At 46.3% G+C, this 15,947-nt stretch overlaps 1 protein-coding gene across 1 annotated transcript; it reads right to left on the bottom strand.

Annotated features, from left to right (window-relative positions):
- Positions 1 to 12,757: 12,757 nt before the first annotated feature.
- LOC119276415 (receptor-like protein kinase FERONIA) lies at positions 12,758 to 15,941 on the bottom strand. Its single transcript, XM_037557466.1, has one exon. It carries the CDS (start codon positions 15,736 to 15,738, stop codon positions 13,060 to 13,062), a length of 2,679 nt encoding a protein of 892 aa, XP_037413363.1. The 5' UTR covers positions 15,739 to 15,941; the 3' UTR covers positions 12,758 to 13,059.
- Positions 15,942 to 15,947: the final 6 nt, after the last annotated feature.

The raw sequence follows: 15,947 nt of genomic DNA, 5'->3' as shown, positions 1-15,947 counted from the left end.
GCGGCCGAATCTAAAAGATTTCTAGAAGCAAAATTGAATCAGGCATAAAAATTTTGTATAATCATCCACAAATTCAAACCACGAGTAGGGCAATTACGTATCATTAATTTCATTCTCTCCCAAGCTTGTGCAACATGTTCATGATCAAGTTGTTTAAAGTTCATAATATCATTTCTAAGAGAGATGATCTTAGCGGGAGGAAAATACTTAGAGATAAAAGCATCTTTGCACTTGTTCCATGAATCAATACTATTTTTAGGCAAAGACAAAAACCAAGTTTTAGCACAATCTCTAAGCGAAAAAGGAAATAACTTCAATTTAATGACATCATTATCGACATCTTTTTTCTTTTGCATATCACATAAATCAATGAAGCTATTCAGATGAGTAGCGACATCTTCACTAGGAAGGCCGGTGAATTGATCTTTCATAACAAGATTCAACAAAGCAGTATTGATTTCACAAGATTCAGTATTAGCAAGAGGAGCAATCGAAGTGCTAAGGAAATCATTATTATTGGTATTGGTGAAGTCACACAATTTGGTAGTATCTTGAGCCATCGCGACAAACAAGCAATCTAACACACAAGCAAACAAGAAGCAAGCGGGCAAAAGGAGGCAAATAGAGAGGGAGGATAGAGAGAGAGGGCGAATAAAATGGCAAGGGTGAAGTGGGGGAGAGGAAAACGAGAGGCAAATGGCAAATAATGTAATGCGAGAGATAGGGATTATGATGGGTACTTGGTATGTTGATTTTTTGCGTAGACTCCCCGGCAATGGCGCCAGAAATTCTTCTTGCTACGTCTTGAGCTTGTGTTGGTTTTCCCCGAAGAGGAAGGGATGATGCAGCAGAGTAGCGTAAGTATTTCCCTCAGTTTTTGAGAACCAAGGTATCAATCCAGTAGGAGGCCACGCTCAAGTCCCTCGTACCTGCACAAAATGATAGCTACTCGCAACCAACACGATTAAGGGTTGTCAATCCCTTCACGGTCACTTATGAGAGTGAGATCTGATAGATATAATATTTTTGGTATTTTTGGTATAGAGATGCAAAGTGAAAAGTAAAGGCAAAGTAAAAAGCAAAACAAGATTAAAGTGATGGAGATTGATATGATGAGAATAGACCCGGGGGCCATAGGTTTCACTAGTGGCTTCTCTCAAGAGCATAAGTATTCTACGGTGGGTGAACAAATTACTGTTGAGCAATTGACAAAATTGAGCATAGTTATGACAATATCTAGGCATGATCATGTATATAGGCATCACGTCCGTGACAAGTAGACCTAAATGATTCTGCATCTACTACTATTACTCCACTCATCGACCGCTATCCAGCATGCATCTAGAGTATTAAGTTAAAAACAGAGTAATGCCTTAAGCAAGATGACATGATGTAGAGAGATAAATTCATGCAATATGAAATAAACCCCATCTTGTTATCCTCGATGGCAACGATGCAATACATGCCTTGCTGCCCCTTCTGTCACTGGGAAAGGACACCGCAAGATCAAACCCAAAGCTAAGCACTTCTCCCATGGCAAGAACTACCAATCTAGTTGGCAAACCAAACGGATAATTCGAAGAGACTTGCAAAGATAACCAATCATACATAAAAGAATTCAGAGAAGATTCAAATATTATTCATAGATAGACTTGATCATAAACCCATAATTCATCGGTCTCAACAAACACACCGCAAAAAGAAGATTACATCGAATAGATCTCCACAAGAGAGGGGGATAACTTTGTATTGAGATTCAAAGAGAGAGAAGAAGCCATCTAGATACTAACTATAGACCCGAAGGTCTGAGGTAAACTACTCACACTTCATCGGAGAGGCTATGATGATGTAGAAGCCCTCCGTGATGACGGCCCTCTTCGGCGGAGCTCCGGAACAGGCCCCAAGATGGGATCTTGTGGATACAGAAAGTTGCGGCGGTGGAATTAGGTTTTTGGCTCTACTTCTGATCGTTTGGGGGTACGTATGTATATATAGGAGGAAGAAGTACGTCGGAGGAGCTCCGAGGGACCCACGAAGAAGGGGGCGCGCCCTAGGGGGCGCGCCCCCCACCCTTGTGACCACCTCTCTGATGCCTTGGCGTAGGGTCCAAGTCTCGTGGATCACGTTCGGTGAGAAAATCACGTTCCCGAAGGTTTCATTCCGTTTGGACTCCGTTTGATATTCTGTTTTTTCGAAACACTGAAATAGGAAAAAAACAACAATTCTGGGTTGGGCCTCCGGTTAATAGGTTAGTCCCAAAAATAATATAATAGTGGAAAATAAAGCCCAATATAGTCCAAAACAGTAGATAATATAGCATGGAGCAATCAAAAATTATAGATACGTTGGAGACGTATCACATGATCAAGCCAAAAAGAGGTGGTGGTATTGGTTTTAAAGATATGAAGCTCTTCAACCAAGCTCTGCTCGCACGACATGCCTGGAGATTGATTCAAAGACCGAATAGCTTGTGTGAGAGAATTCTGAAATCCAAATACTACCCCAATGGCGAGCTTTTGGACACGGTATTTGCATCAAATGCATCTTCGGCCTGGCTGGGAATTGAGCACAGGCTTGAGCTTCTTAAGGCGGGCCTTGTTTGGAGGATCGGTAATGGAAGAAAGGTTAACATTCAACGGGATCAATGGATCCCGCGTGAGGAAGGACCGAATCCTGCATAATTTATTCGCCGCACTAGATTAAGATGGGTTAATCAATTGATGAATACTGACGACAATGGTTGGAATTCGGAGTTGATCCACCAATTGTTCTATCGTTTTGATGCTGAAGCGATTTGCAATATTAAACTTCCAATTTCGGAGGCGGAGGACACGATGGCGTGGCACTTTGAGAAATCAGGCACCTTCACGGTCCGGAGGGCGTACAGACTGGCGGCATCCCTTCAAAACCAGGAAAACCGGCCAGCTTTGAGTTCCACAAATGCAGCCAATGACCGGTGCATATGAGATATTATTTGGAAAGCAAAGGTTCCTGAAATAATTAAGATTTTTGGTTGGAGAATCATGACAGACACCCTGCCAACCAAAATGAACAAATGGAAACGTACCCTGGAAGTTGACAGCACCTGCAATATTTGTGGCAACGGAGATGAAGATGAATATCATGCAGTGATTTCCTGTACAAAAAGCAAGGCTCTAAGGAGTGAAATGCGGAAAATCTGGGATCTTCCTAGCGAGTTGTAGTTTAGATACACTGGGGTGGACTGGCTTCAGAATCTCCTAGGAACTTGCAATATGGAAATGAGGGTAAAACAAGCTGGCGCACTGTCTCACAGCCCGAGCTAGAAGTAAAGGGGACACGCATTGGATGGCTAACGTCCCGGATGACCTGAGAGCAGTGTTGGCTGCCGACTGTTTCATTGGCTCAAGAGTAATGTAATTTTACTCTTTTTCCTCAAAAAAAGTAGCAACATGCCTTGTATTGTAATTTGTAAAGAGTACTACCCCCATCTGGGTTTATTAGTCGTCTCCATCGTATTTTGGGTCAAAGTGTGAACACATATTTGACTAGCAAAGTGTTAATGCATGTTACTAAAAATTATGTTGTTGGATTCGTATTTGTATGTAGTTTACAATGATATTATTTTTGCTACATATAAATTATATTTTATAAATTAAAATCATGGTCAAAATATGATCCAAAATACAAGGAGAGCTATTAAGAGCAACTCTAGCAGACCCCGCATCCTTCTGGCCCGCAAAACGTGTTTGCAGTTCACACAAAAACGCCTTTGCGGGCCAGCGTGGACGACCACAGTTGCAAACCCCGCATAATGGACCCGTAAAAAAGGATATCCCCGGAATATCCTTTTTTACGGGTCGGCTTGCGGCGTCTGATCTGGCGCAGCTCCTTCCGGCCCGCAAAACCTATATTTGCAACTTAAGTTGATCTAGCATAATGCATTTCTTTACTTTTGCAACAACATTAGACACAAAAGACATCACCAAATCTTTGCTAGAATAGCAAAACCAAAGAAAACAAGAACCACAAGTATGCATTTCAGAAGATTTCCAACTTCCATAACTGCTCCCACTAGTTCGACTAATATCTTCTCCATGCATTCGTTGTTGATCTGTGGATTCTTGATTTTGCATTCCTCTTTCTTCATCTTTGGTTCGAAAGAAGTAGATGTTGCTTCCCCTCTAGTTGCACATGCAGCCGCATCAATTGCCTTCGATTCTACTAAGGAGTGCACCAACATCTATTAAGTTTCTTTCTCTCAACAAATCAATGTATTGGCCTTTCCAAAACCAAAATGAGTATCCATCGTCCTACACAAAAGAATGAGCAAGCTCGAAGTGAGCTACCGCAATTGAACTAAAGAATGAGCTACTGCAAGTGCACGTACCCCATCATTTTCGCATTTGAAGAACACCCACCGGGGTGCTTCGGCGTGCCCGAAGTGAGCCGCAGCACTTTTCGCGTGCAGTCATTGCACTCTATGAGCGGCATCGGCAAGCCACAAAGACGTTGTGCGAGCGCCGAGCCCGGTGGACGGCCGAACAAATCCATGCCCGCAAACCTTTAGCAGCGGCGGGCGGATGAACCCGTACCTGCATGCGGCGATGCGCCCTTGCCTGGGCTGCGAGAGAGGCTCCCCGACCACTCCATCGCTTGGGGCAGCAACCGGCGGCCGGAAAAAGCCAAATCTGGCGTCCCGCGATGAAGTGCCGCAGATCTGCAAATCCGGCGGCCCGCCGACGTAGGGGGGAAGGGAGGGAAGGCCTCGTGCGCGTGGCGGCCTTCCGGCGTGGTCCTACCGGCTGCTTTCGTCAGAATTTTGGGCGGCGGGCGGCGGCGGCGCGAGGGGGGAGAGGAGAGGTGGTTGGTGTGGGAAAGCGCGGGATGAAATGTTGGAAATATGCCCTAGAGGCAATAATAAATATGTTATTATTATATTTCTTTGTTCATGATAATAGTCTTTTATTCATGCTATAACTGTATTATCCGGAAATCGTAATACACGTGTGAATACATAGACCACAATCTGTCCCTGGTAAGCCTCTAGTTGACTAGCTCGTTGATCAATAGATGGTTACGGTTTCCTGACCATGGACATTGGATGTCATTGATAACGGGATCACTTCATTAGAAGAATGATGTGATGGACAAGACCCAATCCTGAGCCTAGCACAAAGATCGTAGTTCGTATGCTAAAGCTTTTCTAATGTCAAGTATCTTTTCCTTAGACCATGAGATTGTGCAACTCCCGGATACCGTAGGAATGCTTTGGGTGTACCAACGTCACAACGTAACTGGGTGGCTATAAAGGTGCATTACAGGTATCTCCGAAAGTGTCTGTTGGGTTGGCACGAATCGAGACTGGGATTTGTCACTCCGTGTAAACGGAGAGGTATCTCTGGGCCCACTCGGTAGGACATCATCATAATGTGCACAATGTGACCAAGGGGTTGATCACGGGATGATGTGTTACGGAACGAGTAAAGAGACTTGCCGGTAACGAGATTGAACAAGGTATCGGGATACCGACGATCGAATCTCGGGCAAGTATCGTACCGATAGACAAAGGGAATTGTATACGGGATCGATTGAGTCCTTGACATCGTGGTTCATCCGATGAGATCATCGTGGAACATGTGGGAGCCAACATGGGTATCCAGATCCCGCTGTTGGTTATTGACCGGAGAACATCTCGGTCATGTCTGCATGTCTCCCGAACCCGTAGGGTCTACACACTTAAGGTTCGATGACGCTAGGGTTATAAAGGAAGTTTGTATGTGGTTACCGAAAGTTGTTTGGAGTCCCGGATGAGATCCCGGACGTCAAGAGGAGTTCCGGAATGGTCCGGAGGTAAAGATTTATATATAGGAAGTCCTATTTCGGCCATCGGGACAAGTTTCGGGGTCATCGGTATTATACCGGGACCACCGGAAGGGTCCCGGGGATCCACCGGGTGGGGCCACCTATCCCGGAGGGTCCCATGGGCTGAAGTGGGAAGGGATCCAGCCCAAAGTGGGCTGGGGCGCCACTTCCCTCATGGCCCATGCGCCTAGGGTGAAGGGGGAACCCTAAGGAAGAGTCCTAGGAGGGGAAGGCACCTCCTAGGTGCCTTGGGGGGGAGGGAATCCTCCCTTGGCCGCTGCCCCTTTCCCATCTAGGGCTGCCGCACCCCCTAGGGTGGGAACCCTAGAGGGGCGCACCCTCCTCCCTCTTCCCTATATATAGTGAGGCCTGGGGCTGCACATAAGACGTGATTCGATCTCTGCCTGTTGGTGCAGCCCTCCTTCTCTTTCTCCTCATATCTCGCGGTGCTTGGCAAAGCCCTGCAGGATTGCCACGCTCCTCCATCACCACCACGCCATTGTGCTGCTGCTGGATGGAGTCTTCCTCAACCTCTCCCTCTCTCCTTGCTGGATCAAGGCGTGGGAGACGTCATCGGGCTGTACGTGTGTTGAACGCGGAGGTGGCGTCCGTTCGGCACTAGGATCATCGGTGATTTGGATCACGACGAGTACGACTCCTTCAACCCCGCTCTCTTGAACGCTTCCGCTTAGCGATCTACAAGGGTATGTAGATGCACTCTCCTTCCCTTCGTTGCTGGTTTCTCCATAGATAGATCTTGGTGACACGTAGGAAAATTTTGAATTTCTACTACGTTCCCCAACATGAAATGCCCCTCACCAACCGCTTCCGCTTATATGCAGGGCACTGTAGCCGCGAGGGGGAAACCCGCGTTTTCTAGAGTTGGGGTCGGGATTTTGCCGCGCCCCCTAAATTTTTTTGCGGGCCGGGGCGGGGTGTGGGGTCTGATCGGGCTGGTTTTTTTGCCCCGACCCGCATTTTGGCGGTTATTTTACGGGTCGGGGTGGGATGTGGGATCTGCTAGAGTTGCTCTAACCAGGATGGAGGTAGTATACTAGTGTTGGCCACAAAAGGTTTGGATATCTTAGGTCTCAACTATTAGGGTTAGTACGTTATACAGCTCTTCAAAATCCTTAAGATTAATCAAGTTTATGTAGATTTAATATTGTGATGTTTATGCATTGAGGATTGGAAAAAAGTGGAATGAAATAAATAAATGAAGCTATAGAAGACAACTTGGAATGACCCTTTCTTAAACGCAAAGTAATACTTCCTCCGTCCAAGAATTCTTGTCTTAAATTTGTTTAGATACGGATGTATCCAATACTAAAACATGACTTAATATATCCATATTTAGACAAATCTAAAACAAGAATTTTGGAACAGAGGGAGTACGTATTTATTAACTCGAAATCATTACATCATGTATCGACCTTGATGTAACTACAGGTTTTGTCACAAATCTATATTATTCGCATGTGTTACAGTTTCTTCTATCCGGTATATTTATTATTTCCTTTCAAAAAATATATTTTATTTAGTTAAGAAAACAGTCACCGCTAATAAAGGGAGAAAATGTCCCCAATTTCTCCAGTAAAACCAAAAAGAAACACCAATTTCTGGGGACTCACAGTCCACGATGAATTCCCCTGTGTATCAGCCAATGAGATGTAGTACAGAAAATATGGACGGGGATGATGACTTCAGGGTTTGGATTCGGTCACACCGGCTCGGGCTCATGAATTCACACCTGCTCTGATTGACGAGTACTTTTTGAAAGGGTGTGTCTAGGGCACATCTAGATGTGCTCTAGTTATTGCACATCTAAATGAGTGAATCAAGCATAAAAGAAAAAGAAAAAAGAGAAAGAAAATATTCACACGAATCTTAATGTAAGATCAATGACATATGACTTAGATGTGCAATACTTATGGCATATCTAGATGTGCTTTAGCAAAACTGTTTTTGAAACGTCTTATGTTTGATACGGCGGGGGCATTATTTGTTTTTGACTATGCTAACTTTCTAACGTACTGAATTTAGGCATCAGATCCGAACACATTTCTATTTGATTCAATTAAGTGCCTGTTTGGTTCCAATAAGTCACCTGACTTATAAGTCAGGTGACTTAAAACCAATGCCTTATAAGTCACGCCTGTTTGGTTGTCACCTGACTTATAAGTCACCTGACCACACCTTTCCACCTTGTTTTTTAATGTAAAGGTGATGGGACCCATGCAAAAGGGGGTGACTTATAAGTTTTAAGTTGGGGTGGAGCAACTTATGACTTATAAGTTGGGGTGACTTATAAGTCAGGTCCGTTTGGCAAAATAAGTCACTTTTTTCACTTTTCGACTTATAAGTTGGTGACTTATTTGGAATCAAAAAGGTCCTAAACCTACGCTGCTACTCCCTCCGTCCCAAAATAAGTGTCTCAACTTTGTACTAGATCTAGTATAAATTTGTACTAACCTCAAGACACTTATTTTGGGACAGAGGGAGTATTATTCTTTCTTTCAGTTTTGCTAAAGCACATCTAGATGTGCCATAAGTATTGCACATCTAAGTTCTATGTCATTGATCTTATGCAGAGATGCGCGTGGAAATTTTATTTTGACTTTTTTCTTTTCCTTTCCTTACTTGATTGTGTCACTTAGATGTGCAATAATTATAGCACATCTAGATATGCCCTAGACAAACCCTCTTTCTTTTGCATGGAGCAACATTTAGCGAACTCAATTAACAATACATACATGCAAATAAGACAAAAAAAGATGACGTCAGCAAAGATTCCATTAAAAATTAAACTTCAAAACGTTTTGTAGCTTAAATCATTGGACCGATTGGAAAACCGTTTTCACATAAAAAATTCGTTGCAACGAGGCCTTCAAAACTAGAACCCATGTTGGTATGTTTCGACGACTTTTTTTCGGATCAAAAGTTACCAGACCTAGGTTAAGTAAATTATCACGTCTGTGGTATGTTAGTTACCATCCTCTTTGTTTAGAAATTCACGAGGCATAAAAATGGCTCCTCCAACATTTTCTTTACATGCAAATGCACTAGAGCACAAGAAAGCTGATGCCATTGTAGATTCTCATTATTTCTAAACTGTAAAATATTTTATAGCTCAAAATTGTTGTCACTGATTGAAAAAAAAATCACATAAAAAATCCGCCACGACGAGAACTTTGAAACTAGATCTCATGTTGATGTGTTTTGATCGCTTTTTTGGTTGCAAGTGACCGTAAGTTATCAGTTATGTTGTATGTATATTAACATGTTATTTATGCTGAAGTGACCGGGGGTGTGTTTTCAATGACTTTTTTCTTTCGGGTCAGAGTTACCGCGGTATTTGTTCTTAAGTTATCAGGTCTGCGATGCATATATTACCGTGCTATTTGTATGAAAGTAACCGAAATATGTTTCAACAATTTTTTATTTGGGTCTAAAGTTACCGCGGTATTCGTACCTAAGTTATCGGGTATGCGGTGCTTATATTACCATGATACAGGAATCACCGAGGGTGTGTATTCAACTATATTTTTTCATGGGTACAAATTATCGTGGTGTTTGTAACTAAGTTATTGTGTCTGTGATGCTTTCATTACCATGCTATTTATATATAAGTTATCAGGCGTATGTTTTTTAACAATTTTTTTACCGGGGCAAAATGTTATCATGGTGTTTGTACGCGAGTTATCAACTCTGTTATGCGTATATTCCCATGTTATTTCCACGAAAGTTATCGGGGGTATGTTTTCAACAACAGAAAATCGCCTGGTCAAAGTTACCACGATGTTCCGAGTAGGTTACCAGCTCTGCGATGTGTATATTATCATGTTATTTCTACAAAAATTATCAGGGTATATTTTTAACAACGCTTTTTCCCCTCGTCAGAAGTTACCACGGTGTTTGTGTGTAAGTTATTTCGTCTACGGTGGGTATCAGGGGGTATGTTATCAGGTTGAAGTTACAGAAGTTATCAGAGGGTATGTTATTAGGCCGAAATTGGTTATCACGGTGTTTGTACCTAAGTTATAAGGTGTATGATGCGTATATTATCATGTTATTTAGAAAGAATTTATCACATGCCACGTAAAAAGTGTTGGTAAAGGAATAGTGTGAGTTGATGGAGGACATCAAGAAAGATCAATGGAACTATGTGAACTAATGTAGAACATGCAGAAGAAATGGTGTAATTGGCAGCATGACCCTTTTTTTATTAAAACTCGTAATATCCAAGGTACAATTATGATGTGAAGTAGTAATACTTACCTAAGATCTTGGGTTCAATTCCCATCCAGCGTAATGATTTTTTTAGCATTTCTAACTAGTTGAAAAACGAGGAATTTTACCTGGCCGGGAACATGGGCCTAAGGGCATCTACAACGGGGGCTCTTATACCAGGCGCCAGGGATCGATTCCCGGCCGTTACGGTCTAATCCCGTTCGATGCTGGGATTTTAGCGGGTATCGATGCCAACTGAGTCGCCGAACGCCTCGTATGTTTTCTGTTCATGTGACCTCTCCTAACGAGCGCTGCGATTAATCTTCACGAGAAGAATAAAATCTGTTAGCGCTTAAATAGGCGCTCAAGCATTGTGGCACCAGACTCCTGTGCCGATGCTATCTCTGTAATTTTTTTTTATTGTTATCTAAGCACCCAAATAAGCGCCTCTGCATTGTAAATGCCCTAAGGCTAAATGTAGGAATTTAGAGTAGTATAGGAATTTGATAGGATGACACTTGCCACCCTAAGGCCTCATTCGGTTTGGAGGATTTTTATAGGAAAAACATGGGAACAAGGATTCCAGAGGAAAATTTCCTATATATGCATTCGGTTTGTAGGAAATGCGTAAAGGAATTTCGTAGGAATACTATTCATTTCCTATGCTTTTGGAGGAAACTACACATCCACTCAAAGCTCATTTTGCGCGTAGGAACGAGGCAAGTCAATTCCTTAGGGTGGCAAGTGCCATCCTATCAAATTCCTATACTACTCTAAATTCATACGGTTAGATTTCCTCCAAACCGAATGAGCCCTAAGGAATTGACTTGCCTCGTTCCTACGCGCAAAATGAGCTTTGAGTGGATGTGTGGTTTCCTCCAAAAGCATAGGAAATGAATAGTATTCCTACGAAATTCTTGTATGCATTTCCTACAAACCGAATGCATATATAGGAAATTTTCCTCTGAAATCCTTATTCCCATGTTTTTTCTATAAAAATCCTTCAAACCGAATGAGGCCTAAGAGGAATCTTGTAGGAATTTCATATGATAGGATTTCTATAGGAAAAATTCCTTTAGAGCTCTTTGGTTGTAGGAATGGAATCATATTCCTATGGAGGAATTATTCCTATCCTCCATATTTCATAGGAAAATAAACATTAGCCTAGACTTAATGAAAAAAAATCCTATGATGTGAATCAAAGGGCATTTCCTTTTCTATTCCTACTCATAGGATTTGAGATACATGTCATCTCATTTCCTATGACTTTTCTATTCCTACGATTTTTCTACCCTATGAACCAAAGGAGGCCTAAGGATAACCAAAGGAGGCCTAAGGATGCGTGAAAAGAAAAACTGTCAGGACGTGGGCTTGATCGAGACGAACTGTCAGGACGTGGCCTTGATCGAGGGCAACAAAGCGGGGGTCGAGCGCGGGGAGATCGAGCAATACGTGGGATTAAGGGGGAATTGTGGATCACATGAAAAAAGGATGCAGTTGGAGTGGATCGTGCGAGCCTTCGGATCCAAAACGAACGCCATCCGGGTCGTCCGGATCTGTTGCAAAATTCCTGCCGTATGGATTTTAGCTTTCTCGTTTGTTTTTACTAATGTGAGGTCGACATGTCTAGGTCAATTCCAACATATTTTCATTGATGGATCATCAATCGCCACGCTGCAGTTTATTGTGGGAATATGAGGTGCTGATACAGTGATACAAGAAACAGTCGTATTCCATGATCGGGGAGGGCGGCGTTGAAGTGGTATTCCTGAACCCTTCCCGCTCTCCATGTGAACAGGACCGATTCTTTCTTTGCAAGAAGGACGAAATCGAGCTGGGTAACAGCACAGCAGGAACGACAAGTTGTAATGAGAAGAAAATCGCTGGCATCCATTCAGGAGAAACGAGATACAGGGCGACACGTCTCGTGGTTTGAGGCACAACTTGTGCTCGCCGTAGCTGGATAATACGGTTGTGTTCTGCGTGTGGCTCCCTGCTCTCAAAACAGTTGGGCAACCCTCCTTCACTCCTTCCATGATCTCCGGGCAAAGACGGAACTCTGGCAAAGACCTACACTACGCAGAGGAAGCAAGACCGGCACATGATTTAGGGTTGGGCGGCATCATCGACCCCAAAACGTGTGGTTGGGCAAGCAAAACGGAATAGTGAAACAATGCCGTCCGTCCGTCCACTTGGGAGATTTCACGATGCTGGCACGACGTGACGAGTCGCACTCCACAGACCTGGACACCGGAATCATAGGAGGCAGTATTCAAGTGCTCATTCTCTCGACGGAACAGCTGGAAGCCAGAATTATTCGATTCCACTAATTTCTTCAGACGTGCACAGCTGTAAGCTTATAGTAATCGAATAACATGGAAGACAAGCAGTTGGATGAGCAGAAATTATATACTCCTACTGCTGTATATCGCTGGAAGTAGGTGAGTTGACTGCATCAAGATGACAGAGTGGACAGTGCTCTACAGCTGCAAGTGAACAGCTGGGCACAAGCTCCGGTTCAGCATCAACTACTTGTCTGCTGGACGCCGCAAAATGAAGTTTGTGATTGAACACAAGGCGACATGCAACACGGCATATGAATGAGCACGACTGGTAACAATCAACATCAACACGGGCATGGACGATCCCGTGTCAATCACCAGGATTCGGAAAGGAGCATGAATGAAGGCGAAAAAGGGGAAAAGGCCATGCACATCACTTTCTCATACAGTATTTACTTGCTGGGTCAATAACACGTGGCAGCGGCCGTAATTACACATGCTAATAAGCATCGAGTCATCACAACGCTGAAGAAGAAGAAGAAGAAAATACAAGGCAAGGCAGAAATGTCTAATGGTACAGTATGAAACAATTCTCTGACCCCCAGTCCATAACTTGCCAGATAACAAGTGCACAAATTCATGAAAAATATGCTGAATGAATAAATTAGGCCCGAAGGGCGACAAGCAGAACCGGATTTTTACCTCACCGCCCCTTGGGGTTCATGATCTGCGAGAAGACCGCGCTCGGCGTCAGCCCGTCCGAGTCGATGCTCGCGACGCTCTGGTCGCCCATGCTTAGGGAAGTTGTCGTGGTCGTGGTGGTGCTTGAATCGATTGACGGGTCATTGGGATCCTTCTTTCCAGCCATCACCAGGGGAGCGCCCTCCTCATCCGACATCCCACAGCCGAAGCTTCCGCTCTCCTCCGCGCTTTCCTGCATCTGAAGAGCAAACTCCAGGTTCCAAAGCACATCTCCCATCGAAGGGCGCTCGATGCCGTTGTCGGCAACGCACTTCTCAGCTGTCTCGGCAAACTTCTTGAAGCACTGCGGAACGATCTTTCCCTTTAGGTAGGGATCAACAATCTGATCCAGAATTCCCTTCTTCTGGCAGTGCAATGCCCATTCTGCCAGGCTGACTTCTTCCTTTGCAAGAGTGGGGTTCAAGGCAGGCCGAGCACAGAGGACCTCGAACAGCACCACGCCAAATGAATACACATCAGACTTCTCGGTGAGCTGCTGCCTGCGGAAGTATTCAGGATCTAGGTAACCGAAACTGCCCTTGACAACTGTGCTCACATGTGTGTGATCCATCGACGGCCCAGTCTTGGACAGACCAAAATCTGAAACCTTGGCGACCCATTTCTCATCCAGGAGGATGTTTGTGGTCTTCACATCACGGTGGATAATGGTGTGCTTTGCACCGGTGTGAAGGTAGTGCAGCCCACGGGCTGCACCAATGCAGATCTCCAAACGCTGCCTCCAGCTAAGCGGCGCATTCTGGGTCTTGTATAGGTGCTCACGCAGAGTTCCATGGGCCATGTGGTCATAGACCAGGATCATCTCATTCTTGTCCTCGCAGTAACCAATCAACGACACAAGATGGCGGTGGCGGAGCTTTGACAGCATTTCAATTTCAGTCTGGAACTCATGTATGCCCTGCTCAGACAAGGGGTTGCCACGCTTGATAGCCACCTTAGTTGTGCCCCCATCGATCTCTCCCTGGTAAACTTTACCGAACCCACCAACACCAAGGATCCGTGACTCGTCAAAGTTCTTCGTTGCAGCCTTGATCTCTGCAAAGGAGAAATGGCGGCACAGGTTGGATGGCAAAGATGAAGCAATACTCCCTGTAGCATGCGACTTGGCTGAGCTTGAAGTGTGTGAATTGCCATACAGCGACAACGGCAGCCAACCAGAATGGCCATCACTCATGCCGGCATCCTTGGCCACTTTCCTCCGCCTCTTGCAAATGAAGCAGCAATATCCAAGTGCAAGCACTGCCAAACCTCCAATTACTCCACCAGCAATAGGCCCGACAAGCGAACTCTTCTTCCCTTGCCCGGTATGCGCCGCTGGATCAGCACTTGGGACAGGGTTTGGCCCCGCGAGGCTCCCATTAGTAAGTTGCAGCTTGAACACCTCCATCCCATTGAGAATAGCATCATAGTACTGTGGCTTGTTCCGTATATCCGGATGAAGAGCCACCCAGAAATCCATAATCCCTGAACCCACAGTGCCGACCACGAAATCCTTGTACAATGGGGTACCGGTACTACGCGGATCCACCCACTGGAGCACATCAGCACCTTCCACGGCAGTCTGGTTGTTGAGGTAAATGTTGAACACCCGCTGATTCGGCTTATCAATTGGGGATTGTATCTCGCAGAAATGGAGCCTCACAAGGTATGTGAACCCAGCATCCACCTGCACTATCCAGGTGAGATTGTAGGCCAAGTTCACACCCTTGTCTATCCCCATTGATCGCGCCGTGGCATAGACATCCAGTGGCGCCACATATCCCGGCACACTGGGAGGGTAGGTGATTGTGACATTGGGATCGTTCGGGTACGACACCCCAGCCCCTGCACCGTAAATGTAGGGCGTGTCGTCGTCCCATGACCGAGCCCCGCCGGAGTCCTTGGAAGGGGAGATGGCCTGGCCTCCGACGTTGAGCCGGTACATGGTCTGCAGAGCAGCACCGGGGTCCATCGGGAACGGCTGGTTGTTGCCGTCACCGGTGACGAAGAACGGTGTGGCGAGGTCGAAGAGATCCGGGGAGGAGACGACCTCGATGCCGTTGATGAAGGCGTAGGCGTTGGGGCGCCCCTTCTCCGGGGTGAAGGTGAGGTCGAGGGTCGGGCCGGTGACGTTGACGGAGAACTCGCGCACGAGGTAGGCGAAGTTGAACGCCGTGGCGGTCTGGTAGGCGCTGAAGTTGGAGAGGAGCGTGACCTTGGCTGCCGGGACGGAGACGGAGAAGAAGGCGTCGGCGGCGGCGCGGCCGGAGTAGTTGGCCGGGTAGAAGTGCAGGCGGAGGAACTTGCGGCCGGGGCCGAGCGGGAAGGAGTAGGTGAAGGGCGCCGCGGAGACCCGCGCGGTGAGGTAGGGCACCTGCGGCACCGAGGGGTCCTGCGCCCCCGCGTCGGCGGAGGCGAGGTTCGGCGGCGCGTACTTGGAGCCGGCGTCGCCACGCCACTCCCGGCCGTCCGTGTCGTTGCCCTTCCCCGTGGCGCCGCAGTCGAGCAGGATGTCGTCCCGCGGCACGAAGGGGGCCCCCGAGGGCGCCGGCGCGGTCGGGTCCTGCGCCCACGCCGCGGGGACAAGCGCGGCGGCCGCGGCGGCCACGAGCAGCAGGAGCGCGCATCTCGGGCCTCCTCCCATGGCGCGACTGCGAGCTGTGTGTAGCTCGCTCTGCGTTTCGTCGCGGCTCACAGATCGCCCATCAAACGGCTCCCCCGGCGCCGATCTGGGGCGGATTTACGCGCGGGTTAGGGTTGCGAGCGGCGGCTGAGGTGGGATTTGAGGGCGGAGTGGCGGCCGCGGTGGTGGCGGTGGCGGGGGAGGAGAGAAGGGCCGGGGAGGGTGGCGTC

The sequence above is a fragment of the Triticum dicoccoides genome, chromosome 1A (assembly GCF_002162155.2).
Source record: "Triticum dicoccoides isolate Atlit2015 ecotype Zavitan chromosome 1A, WEW_v2.0, whole genome shotgun sequence".
Classification (NCBI taxonomy): domain Eukaryota; kingdom Viridiplantae; phylum Streptophyta; class Magnoliopsida; order Poales; family Poaceae; genus Triticum; species Triticum dicoccoides.
Note: the sequence above shows the minus strand (reverse complement) of the source record. Positions and strands in the feature narration are given on the sequence as shown.